The following is a 17,206-nucleotide window of genomic DNA, read 5'->3' on the forward strand; positions in this document are numbered from 1 at the left end:
CTTGAATACGTTTTAAGCTAAATTTTCCTAAAATTTAGATATTGAAGACAAATCGAGATACTTTTATGAACAAAAAAGGAATGAAGCATATACAGTTCATCAGTTAGAAGAACATTTATTAACTCATTTTAGTTAAAAAAAAATTGGAACTTGAAGTTCGTGAGCCAGCAATACTGTTCATTAGATGACTTGCTTGTTTCTTTATTCTAAACGTAAAATTCTTATTTTTTTTTTATGTGAACATCTAAAAACATATTCAAATTGAGTAACGGGTATCAAAAAGCACTAATTAAGTTTTCGGTAAAAGTATATTTACGGGTACTCCTTGGCGAAAATTGGCAATTTCTGGCGGTACATGGAAACCGAATTTGTTCAATTCCTTGACCTGTTATTTTGGCTTTGTGTATCGGCGAGTTTAGCGCCAAAAATCGCCGCTACAAAAAGACAAAATAACAAGTCAAAGAATTGACCAAACTCGGTATCCATTTACACATTGACTTATTTTCACTTTAAAAAAATCACAGAATTGTACAAACTAGGCATTGCGCACTCCCTTGTCTTTATTCATGTACACGGTGACCTATTTTCACTTAAAAGAATTGCACAAACTTGTAGCGCTCTCTCTTGACTTTGTCCATGTACACATTGATATATTTTCACTTAAAAAGTCAAAGGAGCACTCAATTCTACAGTAGAGGCAAACAAAAAATACATAATATGACTAAACTACATTTTAAACCAAACAATAAAATAAGATAAAGAAAAGGAAAAGATCTTATGCATCTAAGCACTACACAAAGCAAATATTCACTTACCTTATTTAGAAATTTCTTCGTCTTCAATCTGTGGCACAAAAGATTCCTTAACGGCATTCAAAAGTTTCCTAAAATTCTCTGAACTCGAATTCGTATATTGGCGTTGCCACTTAAATTCACAAAAATAAGAGTAAAAAATATCCTCCGTAGTTCCGGACTATGGCTACTAAGTAAAACTTCATTTACATACCAGTCAATTAAAGCTTTTTCTCCTTTCGTTCCAAATCGTACAGAAACTTCAAATTAATTACTACATTCAGACATTTTACCGTCTAAACAGCAACAAAAAAGCAATGTACTTCCTAATCACACTACAAGCTCTTACAAAACATCGCAATCATGCAACCGATTACGTCATAATAGGGTTTCCATAACATTCAACTACTCAGGTTATCATAAATTAAACGCCCACCAGCGGCCGAGCGGTAAAGTCGCTGAACACTGGTAGTTCGGTCCGAGGTTCGAATCCCGCGAACGGACTGGCTGCATGGGCGTTTTCGTGGTTTTCCCCATGTGTAACGTGTATACGAGCCAGTTTCCCTTAGAAAGTCCTCCACGAAGGCATCCCTCCTATTAGGCAGATAGCCCTCGAGGCTTTGCCATCATCACACACACACAATATCATAAATTAAACAGCAACTTGGCGATAAATAAAACAACAACTTGGCGATAAACGAAACAGCAACTTGGCGATAAATGAAACAACCTAGCGATAATACAAGGGTTGCCCTTCAGTCTACTCTAACCAAGTTTACTAATATTTGTGTTTGTAAGTATGTTGGATGAAAACTTAATTTACATACTGCGAACTAAATAATATTTTAAGTAATTTTATTAGGCATAATTAATTCTAATAAAAATGGCTTGGTTTTTTTCAATATAAGACAAGTCTCATAGTGTTTCTTGACGTAAATAACCTAAGCTCCTTGGTTATGCTTGGCATTTTTTGACATTATTTACAATAAGCGCTATCCACCGTTAGGTCTTATGGATAAAAATTAAGATAAGAGATGCTTTGGATGTTTTCGACATTTACCTCAATGTGTCTGGGACTCAAGCGGTTGAATAAAGGGATCCCGAATTTATACTCTGTTCTATATTAAGTATAGAACACTATAACATAAGACATTTACCATAGGTACTACTAAACACTATCACTGTGTAATTGAAAATTCATAGCTTTTAGTATGTATAAGCCAATATTGAAATATTACATAGATGTTCAATATCAGTAACTATATTTCAAGAGTAATTCATATGAGCACATATTATAAGCAAAAAAAAGTATACAAATATAAATGGAGTTGCGTTGTGTCAATACTATGCAAAACCCATTCGTTTAAGACTAAATGGTCCAGTGTAAAAAACTGACCACAGAATTGAATACACCAGTAAAATATTCCAGTGCCAATAGAAAGGTCGAATCTGATCCTCTCGGAGGAGTAGAACTAGTGTTTCTCATAAAAGCTAAGAACAGAGATGCTCATTGGGGGGGGCAATTATTCAACCAGGAAGATTTAAAACCATTATGAATTTAGACAAAATAAATCTAAATGGTTTCCAGTATCTGTAAAGGAATATTTGAAAGTAGTAAAATGGTTTACGTTCTAGAGTTTGGATAGTTTCATCGAAAATACGAGAAAGAAATAGTTAGTGCAAGGTATCCTCAACCATGGCCTTACGAATTGTTGTGTAAACAATTCGTAAGGCATAAATTGCATAAATGCAAATAAGAAAGTTGGGTCTAAAACCCAAGTACTCTAGTTTAGATAACAGTCGCATTTTTTTGAAAAGATAATATGATATACTAGTTCGAAGGACTGATTATGACAAGTAGTTTTAAAGAAATTTAAGATGAATTCAATATAGAAATTAGAAGTAAGAGTGCGGATTAGAATGTACGAAATTGAATATGTAATATTTAATGAATCATGAGAGAGGTGGGGATAGAATTCCTTCTTGTGTTAAAGAAGATGCAGGACTTCAAAAATTGTTTAAATGATTTCTGATAAATACTATAAAGAAACTTATATTGAATGAAAATAATTAAAAGATAACAGGCCAAATAAATCAGATCCATTATAATTACGGGATCTGTCTGTAATTATAATGGAAAATGTTCATTATAAATGTATTAGTTCCATATGCCATACATATAACCATATGCCATATGCCATACATATAAAACTTCTTCAGTTCTTTTTGTGTATTTGTAATGATCAAAGTACTAATTTTGACTTTAACACAGGTTGTATTATGGTATGATAAATGTGTAAATTTATTATATTTTATGTGTAGTAGTATGTGCATGCTTAAGTCTAAATAAAAATGGTCTTTCAGTCATCCTAGGAGAGCCTTATTATGCCGATAGAAGGTTAATTTAAAGGTAATAATTACTCCAATTAATTCCTGCATATGCCAGTTAGGACATGTAAGTTAAATTCCAGTCTTTTACGTAAAGTCCTTTCTTCCTCTTTTTTTCTCCTTCCCCTTTTATGCTTTAAAATATTTTAATGAAAATCAGTTTTTCGTTACTGTTTCTTGCATGAAAAATAAATGTGTCTCCCCGAGATTATTGTGATATTTATCGATACCACTATATTAAATATTCCTTTTATGACATTTTTATGACGCTTTGTGTACCTTATAACAATCTTCTCAACGGAGGTCTTCAGCTCAAGGAGAAAAGTTAAAAGAACTGAGCTGAATTTTGATCAATGTAAGATTGGTGTATCCAAGCTGTAATGAGAGACTTCTGACAAATATCACCCATGATTCTGCTGAAATCTAATTAATGACATCTCAAGTAAATCTCAAGAATATCAGCGAATCTGCACTGAAATCTAATCTACTATGATCTAGGAGCTACAGAAGAGGTTCTGTACTAATGTGGGCTGCAGAAGATATGCATGATGTCTCAAAAGCACTATGTACAAACCCTGAGGGAAAGTAGAAGACATCGATATAAGCCTTATAAATATAGAACATTTAGTCAGAAATGGATAGGTAGCGCTGTGCGCCAGCAGTTCAGGCTCGCATCTGGGGCTTTGTCGTTAAAGTTTGCGACATCGCACGGAGAATATACAATGTTTTACTAACGTTAAATTGGTGGAAATACTCTTCATACATCGTTGTGACGATATATGTAACCTTATGAGACGAGCTAATATACGAAATTTCTTGCATTTTTGAAAATCTTTGGCAATGCATGCGGTGTCTATTTCAAGCAAACAACACTGCTAACAGACAGAAATTTGATCACCTCACATGAAACCATATTCTGTGTCTTTAGTGTAATTATGTTTTTCTTTTGAAGCAGAATGACATAAAAAATAAGCAGTGCCTTCGCTGGGACTCAAACCTACGCACCAAGGGTGCTACTGTTACACCACGAAGGTATGCAGAAAGGACGGAGAAAATACCTTATATACTCTCCCTTTTACAGGGCGACTGGATATTAGATCCACCAAATCCTGGTGGTGAAGTATCATGATCCACCACCTTTTTAGTTCCGGCACTATTATAAAGTCATTAGGTTTTCTGAAACAGGAGACATTAAAAATGAGCAACGCCCTTGCCGGTACTGGAGGATGGACCTCTCGAATACGTGCCAAGTGTGCTACCGTTACATCATGAAAGCATGCTGAAAGGAGGGAGGAAACATCTTGTAAGATGTTTATGTAAAATGATGATGTATATGTAAAATAGTGTATATATATATATATATATACCAATATATATATATATATATATATATATATATATACCATTTTTCGACTGTAAAATTTTCCTAATAATTTACTTTACGTACCGTATTGTTGTTTACTGTGTATTTGAGTCTGCAGGTCGCTAGTCTGATCATGCTGAGCGAATATGGTTCATATCAATATTTTGTACTCCCATTAAAATTTGTACATGGCTTTTGAGGCACAGAGCTTTGAATGTTACAAGGTCAAAATTCATTCATGCAAGAAAAACTCGTCTGAACTCAGAATGACATTTTAAAATTTAACTAAGGCTTCAGATATTTAAGAAAATCGTAAGGAAAATGTATGAACTTCGAGATTTTTTTGGAAAATTGCATTTATCAACAAAAATATAGAAAATACTCTAACTTTTAGAAATTGAATATTTGAGAAATTTTTAACCACTCATTTATTTTTATAATGTTTAGATCGCAAAACATTGCGCTGTTCAAAAAAGAGCAGATGTCTGGTTTCTCTTGTTTGATTATAAATTGTAATGTTGTCGTATGGAACTCTGCTTAAAGTCTTATCTCCATCTCCTGTCAGAGACTTGTATGTTTAATGTCTTATCTCCATCTCCAGTCAGAGACTTGTATGCTTAATGTCTTATCTCCATCTCCAGTCAGACACTTGTATGCCAAAAATATCCATGATGGGCATTATTAATGAGGACACCAATTATTAACCAGATTTTACGCTGCTATTAATGCCATAATCAACAATGAGGATTCATTTTACTTTTCGCCTTCATTGTGTGATAGTTTAACCTTGGTCCACAAGGAACTCATTAATGTCATTAACTTCAATACCAACCAGACATGTTTCCTTTGATATATCTCTCACATTTGTTTGGTTACGTTGTAGGCACTAATTTTAAAATACACTCTGTCGAAAGGCTAATGGAAACAAGCAGGGATTGATACAATTTTAATACTTCACCTTATTTTATTTTTTGATTCTTTAATTTGGCTCTTCGAACCCCAGTGTGTATATCTATCTAGATTTCTAATTGTTTATTATAGTGTTCTAGTAACATGGTTCTTTTTCTTTCCATTTTGTATTTATTCATTAAATGATATAAATTTTGGACCACTACCACTTCAATATATCATTTCGTTCTGTACCAAAGCATTTTTAATACCATTTGGAAGCCGTCTCTGTTTAGAAAATTGGTCAAAGATATGTGTGTGTGTGTGTGTGTGATTATGGCAAAGCCTTGAGGGCTATTTGCCTAAAGGGAGTGATGCCTTCGTGGAGTACTAAGGAAAACTGGCTCGTATACACGTTACACTTGAGGAAAACCACGAAAACACCCATGCAGCCATCCCGTTCGCGGGAATCGAACATCGGACCGAACTACCAGTGTTCAGCGACTTTACCGCTCGGCCGCTGGTGGGCCTGGTCAGAGATATGACTCGTACTGATCTATGGGGAGGAAAAAAAGCGAATCAGGCTTTGAAATCATGTAGCTATTCACACTTGTGTAGTTTCATAAACTGTGCTGAAAAACGAGTTTAGCAATTGCTGAAATTACATAAGGATATCAACTGAATACAACAAGAAATTAAAACAGTAGTTTATTAACAGCGTTTGTTTTACATAAATGATATTAAAATAAAGATTTTAATATTTCTAGTTCCATGTGATACTTTTCGGCGTCAATAGATAGTCCATGAATAACAAGCCACATCCGCAAGCCATCTGTTGCGCACTTTTCTTTTGCAGTTCAGTTGAACACAGGATAGGCACACACAGTGCCACTTTGACTACGGCAAGGAAACGTCATTTTGTCTACGGGATGAATGTGATGGCATATGACAGAACCACCTCTAATTTGCGGATGATTGACATAACTAGCTATAGCATGTCGAAGAGGGTCAGGGATTTTTGAACTAATTTTGGGCAACTCCAATGTGCCATCAGGAAGATATTGTGAACAATGGACTACATAGAAATTGTTAACTGAAAAATAGTAAGAATTAATGAATGTTTTTAGAATTTAAAACATTGAACAAATAATGTGCTAATATATATATATATTCAACATAAAACTTAACACTGCAATTATACATCACAGAAACACTGCAATTCTACATCACTGTATTTACTAAGTATGGAAGTTGAAGTGTTTTGGGAAGCACAGACGAGGGATTCTGAACACATTTCTCTTTTTCTTGTCTTTAAGCAAGTAAAAAACCTTAACTTCTGCTCGTGAAAGTAAGAAAGGACTCATACTTCCTTATTTCTACTACGTCTTTTTTAGCAGTAACAGTACGACTATTTGCTGTTACAATGACTTCATAAAACCGGATCGAGCTTAAGTGAAGCTGCAGTCAATAATAAATTTCATATATATTTTTATAATTTTTAATGCATTTCTTTCTTTCATTACTATAATTTATGATTCCTTAGGCGAGCTGAACCATCAAACTGTTTCTTTAGAAAGGTATCTAAAGTCTTAGAATTTATGCAACAGAACATACTAAAGTACAATGCAATGTTTAGCAATATGTATGGTAGTCAAATAAAGTTGAATAAGGAATTAAAATAAAAAAAAATAAACTCCCATGGATTAGTTTAGCCATTGATAACCGTTTACCCGGTTTTTGACCATAATGTAGCATATCTATAAATAGTAAGCAAATCACGAACGAGTAAAATGACTTTATATTTAATTACAGAACAGAAAAAAAACACAATCTTAGTTTTTCTGCTTCAGAAAAATATCAGTCATATCAAGTTTTCCTTGAAAATGATATTTTTGTGCTCTGAATTGCTAGTCATTGATTTCAAGTAAGACTGTTGTTCTCGCTGAACCTTGCAGAATATCGCTTGTATTCTCCTATTATAGTCTTTAAATCTTTAGTTGGCAATAATATATTCAAGTGTCTTTGTACTAGATGCTATAAAGTATTGTAGTGGGTGTTCTATGTACTTCTGGGTGTTGTGTCTGTATAGCTCCTACATCGCTGCTTTTAAGCCCGACGTATTCTGGATTTAGCTTGATGATCAATTGAAAGATTCTAACTTTTGCCAAATTACATCTTTCAGAGCTGATGCAGCGTTCTTTTTCTTCGCAAATTTACAATGGGTGCGCTTTTCCTCGCTTCTTGCAGGCCTGTTAAGACTTGCAGCCATGGCTCAAGTGGCCAAAAAAAGTGAACTCATCTGAAACTCTACAGTTATGACAATAGATAATTTAAAAAATTTTCCGAAGGGCCAAAACGCAAATCTAAGTATTATTTTATTATAATCTTTTACTTTGGAAAATAATTTTTAACCCAGATTACCACCCCTTTTCTCCTACTATTAACCTCTCGAGAGGACTTTCGGTTCGCCATTTATTTGGACTGCCCCCCTGCGGCAAAGATATTGTACAATTTCAACTATCCATGCCTTCTCTGGGATTCGAACCCGAGACCTTCGGTACCATATTAGGCTCTCTCCTGCCCAGACACAGCACTTAACAGCCTCAAGCAACCAGGAGCCAGATTCTGGCCAAATTGGTTCCAGAATCTACAAAGTAACAGAGTTGCCCAACGGAAACTGAAAACAATAATTGACTACTGTACTAGCAGTTACTCTTCTGACGCTAGAAGATAGTAGCCATAAAAGTCTATATAACTTAGTTCAATATGTCAGCAACAGAGTATGTGTTATGTATGTGCAATATGAAATTTTGTATTTATGCTGTGCCAGGTTTTCATACACAAAGTTCATACTGTATCTGAATGCTGTAATATATCTGTATATGTTTATATCTTTTATTTATGGTACCTAATTTATACTAAGGATTACGCGTACCTCAATGGCATGCTTCATGTAAACTTTAACTATCATTATAACGCATATATATAGGTATATATATTAATATGAGTGAGAGTATGTATACTTTTATTTGTTTCGGAATATATATGCATGTAAGTATGTATATATCTGTATCTGAGTTGGTATCTATATGTATATACATATATTTTGATTGTACTCTTCTTCAAGTGCCTTGTATGCACATGTATATTTCTTTGTACATTGTTGGATTCTTCTTCAAGTACCTTGTATGCACATGTATATTTCTCTGTACATTGCTGTATTCTTCTTGAAGTGCCTTGTATGCATATGCATATTTCTTTTTTGCATTTTATAAATGTTGTCTGCTCAGCCGGGTATTCCCAGGGCTGCGGCCTGGCAGCTAGTGGTTGACTCCGGCTGAGTTGGTAACTATTTCTGCATGGATATATCTATACCTGGGTCGGAAATCAACTCAGCGGTTTAATTCCCTAACCACTATACTGTCTGGGCGACCAGCCACTGATATAAAATTTATCATGCGTTGACAGGAATAAATAAATGTCATCAGGTAGTTATTTCACACCTACACATAATCACACACACATATATATGTTACTGTAAAAGCCCAAAGTCTGGTAAATCCTAGGTTTTACCGCTAAAACTTAGCTTTTACCAAATAGGCTTGGTAAAAGTTCGAAGTATGCTTTAATATGATTCTATTTCGAACTTGTACCAAACCTTTACGGTAAAACCTAGGAATTATCAACGCCTTCCTATAAAACCCCGAAGCGAAGGATTTAAATAGACCCTGAATAAACCTGCGTCGTGACAAATTTATTCCAAATTTCGTCCGTCGTGACACTTTTATGTTCCTCTTCCTTCTTATTTGCGCCATTTGCAATCTATCTTCGAGCGAATTCAAACAAGTGTAAGAGGCTACGATCTAAAACAAGAGAAGTTTGTTTTCATTTAAACTTGTTTTGAGTTTTTTATTTAGCTGAAAGGAAACGAGTGATGTTATGCGGGAAAAGGTTTACGACATTTAATCTGAATCTGTAAAAAATAAGCACGGTAACAACTTTTATTTAACAAATAAGAAATACACTTCTTTAGTAAATGGAGTGAAAGAAGCAAAATGTGTGAAGCAAAAGTTTTTCCACTTAATTTATCTAGTAACATGGCCACTGAAGAGTACTTAGAAAAAATTATAAATACTAATAATGAATGCATGGTTAATACAGAATATGAAGTCACCAATCTCGAATAAACAGCTTTTTTAAAATCACAAGATAATAATAATAATAATAAGTTTGGTAGATTAAAATCGTTGTACACAAGAAACCAGGTTACGTTTTGCAAAGAAAATGTTTTAAATATTGAAGAAGTTGATAAAGAAGAAATAAGTGTATATGAAGTAGTAAAAAAATTTCTTTAATTGGATGACAAAGAACTCAGAAATTTCAACTGTTCAAAGAAGTCTACTACGATGTGTTTATGCAAATAAGCTGATCTGCTTTATAATTCGAAATGCCAAAATAGTCAACCTTGTTGTAACGGGTTGTAAAACGTAGTAGATGTATTGAAGAAAAAAATCTACATTGTTCTTATTTTATAATTGTATTAATTTTCCCTGAGCTATCAATTTAATTTTTTAACTATTGACAAAATTATGTTTTAAATATTGAAATTTCTTAGTTATCGAGAGAATTGTGCATTAGTTCAGGTTTTTCACATGCAATCTTATTTGTGAAATGGCATAAATATTGCATTTTTTATTTTTATTTCTTGAAACCCTTTGAAAATAATTGTAACCAGTTGTAGGGCTTTCCTTATTTTGCATAAGATATTTATTTTAAGTTTGCATAAGATATTTATTTTAAGTATACCTTTACTGAACTTCTCAACTTCCCCTCACATTTGATCCGCCAGTATGAAAATCTAAGTGAAGAGCGTATTTAAACAGGAAAATCTCAGAAAGAGATCTATCTGAGAGTGAGTAATAATAATGATAATCTGAGTTACTCAGAGTTAGTTTTCGCTAGCCAGCGCACGTTTCCTTGTTGTTACGCTTTACGCTAGTGCGCCTGTTGGCCATTTCAAATTTATCACCATGCCTGTTAAGTTTTTGTGTGTTTACTTGTTAGACGTAACTTACGTGCTATCCAGTACTACTTATTTTATATTTTTTGACTTGAATTATATTTTACGTTTTTAGTTTCAACGCAAGTTTGACGGTGCATTTTAAAGCACGAAAGATCATGCCTTTCTGTTAACTATTTTGAATTGTTATTGTCATCCTTCTTCTGTGCTGGTATTTGTTCACGTCTGTGCGAGAATTCGCCATATTCAATGTAAGATCTAATTTAGTTTATGTGGAAAAAACAGTGAAAGACCCTACAAGTGGCACCCGAACTAAAAGGTGATGAATGATGATTCTTCACAAAATCGCCAAATCCTGATGATCGTTTCCGGTTTTTATCGCCATATCCTATTTTTCCCTGGACACGTTTTATGAAATTTTTACCTTCAAGTTTTACGTGATTTATACGAAGGACCATTCGTATGTTGCACGGATTTTTCGCGTGCAATGCATACTGCCTGGTTTGGGTCCTCTAATACCTCAGTTGACCTATAAAAGGGGGAGTATATAAGGTATTTCTCCCGCCTTCTTAGCATGCCTTCGTAGTGTAGTGGTCAGCACTCTCGGCGCGTATTCGAGAGGTCTGTCGTTCGAGTCCCGGGGAGGGAATTGCTCATTTTTCACATCCCCAGCTTCAAAAATACCTAATGTCTGTACACAGTTTCATCAACATAATCTTAAGTCATACGTTATTTTGATCATTTTTACAATTTATATTATCAATTTAAAAGTTAAAGTGTGCTTTAACTTTTTTTGGGGAACACACCGTATACAATATATCTGCGAATGGGAAGTCCTATCATAAGTAATCCCTCGTTTCAGGCTTTTACCGTTGGTAACTCCTAGGTTTTACTGCAGAGACTTAATAAAAGTCCGAAAGGGAATCATACTAAAGCATACTTCGGACTTTTAACAAGCCATTTTGGTAAAAGCTAGGTTTTACCAGTAAAACCTAGGATTTAGAAGACTTCGGGCTTTTAGGCCCTTATCTTCGTAAGGGAAGAAAGATCACGTAACCGGTTACTGAGTTGAAGGAACAATCATCAGGAACACTTGCTAAAAGAATAGCACTTAGAAAACTAATTAATTTATAATAATGAAAATTACACAATTAGAATTTTAGTGCTTTTCTGGATTTGCAGAAGAAGAAAAATATAAATGTTATAAACCTAAGTTTTTAAATAACTTGTATAGACATTAGGATATTTTGGAAACAGAAGATGTGAAAAATGAGCAATGCCCTCGCTGGGAATAGAACCACGGATCTCTCAAATACGCGTCGAGCATGCGGACCACTACACTACGAAGGTATGCGAAGAAGGCCGGAGAAATACCTTATATACACCCCCTTTTATAGAGTGACTGGGGTTTTAGGGAACCCAATCGCCAAATCCTGGTGGTGAAGAATCATCATTCACCACCTTTTTAGTTCGGGCACCACTGTAGAGACATTAGGATATTTTGGAAGACAGAGATGTAAAAAATAAGCAATGTCCTCTCCGGGAATCGAACCACGGACCTCTCGAATACGCGTCGAACGTGCTGACCGTTACACTACGGAGGCATGTTAAGAAGGTGGGAGAAATACCTTATAAACTATGATTCAAAATGCGGGAGCAAAGTCTGTGGCCAACTGTGGGAGCAAGTCTCCCAAGCAGTTCATACAGAAATTTTAAACTGTTAATAATAATAATAACAAGACTTAAGCACACTTAAAATATTAGATTTATGAAGTTTATGGTTTGGTTTACTCGATTATAGTAAAACATGTGAGTCAACCTGTCTAATGAGAAGATTACTTCTTTCCTTTCAATCGAACACAGGTCGAATTAGTACTGTTGAATGAGGTTACCACTTGGCAGCGGGTTGTGAGTAGCGTATAAAATTAAACGCATTACAGAAAATTTCATTCTTCGTTTTCAAACATCCTATTCTTCCTCTCCTTCACCATTTTTATTTAATTCTCCACATGCAAGTTTTCCATAATGCTATTTTTATTGTCGACTTCTAACTTGCATGCTTAATGTGTGGAACTGCTTCGAAAGCGTTTAAGTGTTAAATTTATTTTTCTCAAACATTCCTTCAACTATATGTAACTCTATAAGATGTAAAGTTAATATGTGGAAAACGTATTTAAATGGCACCCGCAAATAAGAATAACTGCAAGAGCCAAAAACACTAGTAATAATAAAGACAACAAACAAATCTTATATTGTAGGTCGATTCAAAATAAATACAAATTGCTATCTTATCGAACCGTAAGCTAAGCCTTTTATCTCTTCAAATGGCTCAATATCTGCAGCCAAACATTAGTATTATTTCTGAGAAGCGAAATCCATTTAAGTGAGGTCACCACTTTTCTTTGCCTTTTGCTTCTACATTAGGCTTTCTTCTACCACTTGCCTATACTTAAATGTGCGACTTACGTCGTTATTCTCAGAATAGAGGCGAATTCGAACTTTATTAGAATTAATTAGCTAATGTTGACAAAATGTCACATGAAATACTTGGTATATGTCTCTTTCTATTGCAATATTGATTTTCAGTATCCTACAATTTCCCACAGCGCAATTCTGAAAGAAATGTACCCGCGTGAAATAAATTGTTGATGGAGGTTATGAAAGGTTAACTGAGACGCTTCGTATTGCATAAAATATTCCTATAATATTATGAACGCTCCCTTCCAGGGTATGAATGATTCACAGAATCAGTATCATTGATATACAGTTAGTAATCAATACCTTGTGCCCTGCGGGGTAAGTTGATATACGAATATGTGAATGCATTTAAGCTCCTGTTTTGATCGTGCGGCTACTCCAGCAATGCTGTTTGGTATACATTTATCCGAAATTTTAAAATGTAAACGGATATGTTAAAATTACAAATATAGTTAAAACTACATTTTTTGTTCTTTAGTGTTTTGCAATACGTTTTAACTAATTAAAATATTATTTGTACTTTAAGATATTTATCAACTAATTTCTTTCAAGACTAATGTCTGAAACATATACATCATTTAATTTTTAAAGACAGTAAAGTTTGTTTAACCTGAGTCACACTAAAACTATACTACATTTAGCTGTGAAAGCTTATCATTACACACAGCAAATAACGCCGGAAAATTTAAAATACAGCGTACTCCTGTATTTTAATTTTGCAGGCTTAGATTTCTCTTCAAATAAGTCTGGTGCTGCATTGCAGGTGATATCTTGAAGGCTATAAGAAATGACAACATTGGAGTTAATTGCATAGCAAAATATCACATCTGAATATATTATTAAAATAAACATAAAAACAAGACTACTACAAATCCTGCACTGAATTACTTTAGTCATGTTCCTATATAAATATATGTTCACATATAAAAGCATATGTGTTAGCTCTAAGATAAAATTTTGAAAAATTTGGAGAATGCTCAAGTTGAAAAGAATATGCTCAAATTCAAGATGCGCAAGGAAATGGCATATGCCTATTCTTTTCGCAATGTTGGTAAACTTTGTATGAATCTAGGAATAGTAAAATGGTAAAAGAGACGCCTTAATGGAATCCTAGTGAGCATTGTGACCGATCAGGCGGAATTCTAAACGTTAAGCAATAATTTTAAACGTAACGAACGTTGTATTTGTAAATAATGTTGTAAATAGCAGTTATTATTTTCCATTCTTCCCAAATAAATGGATAGGAATATCGAGATTTGAAATATATTTTAAATAATAATGGCTTTTAAAGAACAAAAAGCATATATTTCAGAACTTAAAAAACAAAAAGAGGTATTGTTAGAAGTTGGGTTACTAAAACAATTAATTAAAATAACAGATTCTTTTAAAACAGAGCTACTGATTACGTGGTTTAAGAACTTCCTGAAATTTTATGAGAGAAGTCTAAACAATTATTTCAACTTTATCTTGATACATGATACTCAATAGAAAATTTAGATGAATTTGAGACGAAATAGGAAGTAATCATCTCGGCAGAGATCGAATTCTCAGTTGAAAGTGTAAATTCAATTGCCTGATGAGACTACGCAGAAATGGGAATCGAAACCAAGGATACTTGAAACTTATTCCGAGGACATGAGTTCGAAATTCACTGCTGGAGAAGAATACTCTCAATGCAAAATAAAATGAGGGAAAAGTACTATAAAACGCCCGAAATTAGTTATTAAGCAATTCGATAGTACATTAGAAAGATTTCAGGAATTTTTGGTTGAGTTCGAAAGCTTAATTCATAAGGATGAATCATACTGTAAATCAAATAAATAAATAAACAAAATAATAATAATAATAATAGTAACTATCCCAAGTCTATATTGAAAGAATCAGCAGTCATTGATATAAAAGTGTCACTCGTTTAGGAGGAAAATTATGATTTAGTTATTGAGTTATTGACACAATGATATTATTATGAATTTAGTATGCATGTGTAAACATTCTAGTGAAATTATAGGTAAAATTCTAGTATCTCTTGCGCAATGTAACATGAAGGGCATCGAAAAAACGAAACTCCGCCTGAAGAATAAGATTATATGGTAGGTCTTTCAACTTTGAGATAAATGGCTATCCCGTGAAATTGGAGATGCTTTTTACCAATTAATTTTTTTGAAAGGTTTGAAAGCAGTGACTATTTAGTGACATTTTGATCAAGTCTCTGTATAACTGTAATTGGCCGAATGCATATATAATCGTGCGTATATATCCCACCATATGCCAACATAACTATGTATGCCTTCCAGCAATTTCGAGAAATCTAAAGTACTGGAAATTTCTTGGTGGCTGAGGGAAAAGTTGTAAGACCTGAGAGATAATCAGTTTTCGGTTGTTTTGTTCTTAGTCTGGCTTATTTTTTTATAGCAAAACACTCGACGGCTAACTGTCTGAAGCGGAAATATGCTTTCGTGGAGGACGTTTTAAGAAAACCTGGTTCGTATACACGTTACACTTAGAGAAAATTTCAAACGCCTGTACATCCACAAATTCCACGAAATTCAACTCCGGACCAAACTAACAGTGTTCAGCAACTTTACTGATCTTCCGCTGGTGGACTATTTAGTTCACAGTTGACTTTATACACTCATGTCCATAAATTAAGGATAATGCAAAATCAAGCAAAGGAAGAGTTAGAAGCAAAACAAACTTGACTTATTTGTAAAGCTTATTTATTAAACAAAAGGTAAAGAGCAAAAAAAAAAAAGATGCTATATGTTTGATATTATTAAAAAAATAGCGAATTTTTCTCCCTGGAACAAATTATAAAATAAAAAAAAACCTATTTACAAAAAACCAATATTACATGGTTGGTATAATTGTTAATACATTGTATGTCTCTCAGACGATGCAATACAGTCCGTACAACGCCTAGGCATGCTGAGTATCAAATTATCGATCTGATCTTGGGGGATATTACACCACTCAAAAAGCAATGCTCTCCGAAGTTCCGGTAGACATGTAGGAGGAGGTCGATGGGCTGCAACTCGTCGGCCAAGCATGTTTCACAAGTGCTGTACTGGATTCAAGTCCGGTGAGAATGTTGTCTCACCGGTCCATACGGGTGATATCCTCCGATTGAAGGCATTCGCTTACGATGTTTGCACGGTGAGGACGGGCGTTGTCATTCATAAACACAAATTGTGCGCCCATGGCGCCCCGAAACAAACGTACATGTTGTTCCAGAATGATGTCCCGATAGATTTGGCTTGTCATGGTTCCAATTTGAACATGCAGGTCAGTTCTGGAACCCAGAATAATTCCACCCCAAACGAGCTCTCCTGCAGCACCGTAACGGTGTCGTTCAATGATGTTTTCTTGGTGGTAACGGGTACCTGGAGCTCTCCATATGAAAGTCCGGCGAGAATCAGACTGCAAGCTAAACCTGGACTCGTCGGAAAACATCACACAAGCCCACTGTTGCGGTGTCCACAATGCATGCTCTCTACTCCAGGCTAACCGCAGGCGACAGTGAGTTGCAGTAAGTGGAACGCATCTCACAGGTCTACGAGCATATAGACCAATCTGCCCTAAGCGTTTGTGCACGGTCTGCCTTGAAATTGTCGTACCAGTGGCTGAAGAGAGCTGATGAGACAGGTCTGAGGCTGTGCTCCGCCCTCGAGATGACACTATGCGCAATTCCAAGTTCGTCTGATACTTCCAGCTGGGTGCGCCCACATTCCAGACGGTCGATAATTCTACCACGTAAAAAATCATCCAAATGCGTCCTTTGTGTCATAACTAATCGGTTATTGCACTGAAATGCTTATAAAGCGCCTGCGAACAATTATACTTCTTTGCCTGTATTCCTTATATATCACTCTCTTACACTCTCGTCATTGTGACGTACCATCGGTGTGATCTGGTTACTTCCTGAAATTTGCATATGATTCTAGAAGATGTGTGTAGTGATTTTACAGGTGTTATATTTATTTTAGAGTTCGATTTCCGCGTGACTCCGAATTATCCTTAATTTATGGACATGAGTGCAGTATTGAGAGATCTCTGGGGGAGCTTTACCGTTCAGACGCGATTTGCATTGCATTGTACTTAGCATTCTTAATACGTTGTTTGAACCAGGACTGTAAATTGTTTTTTCTGAGAAAATAAATTTTGTCGACCTATTCTCCGTTCTATACGCATTCAATCCATAGAAACACAATATGGTTGTAAGGATATTATACTTCAAGCGCATATTAATAAGCTCCTGAATTTGTACCCTGCGTCTTTTGC

General features: G+C 34.7%; 1 protein-coding gene across 1 annotated transcript in view; it reads right to left on the reverse strand.

The window, feature by feature from the left end:
• Positions 1-6,144: 6,144 nt before the first annotated feature.
• LOC118200361 (uncharacterized) overlaps positions 6,145-17,206 on the reverse strand; it is a 39,999-nt gene continuing 28,937 nt past the window's right edge. The window contains exon 2 of the mRNA XM_035372322.2: positions 6,145-6,523. Coding sequence (XP_035228213.1) covers positions 6,288-6,523 — 236 coding nt within the window. The 3' untranslated portion in view covers positions 6,145-6,287. The remainder of the gene's footprint in view (positions 6,524-17,206) is intronic.

The sequence above is a fragment of the Stegodyphus dumicola genome, chromosome 3 (assembly GCF_044657685.1).
Source record: "Stegodyphus dumicola isolate Sdum_Otavi_A_Nest chromosome 3, ASM4465768v1".
Taxonomy (NCBI): Eukaryota; Metazoa; Arthropoda; class Arachnida; order Araneae; family Eresidae; genus Stegodyphus; species Stegodyphus dumicola.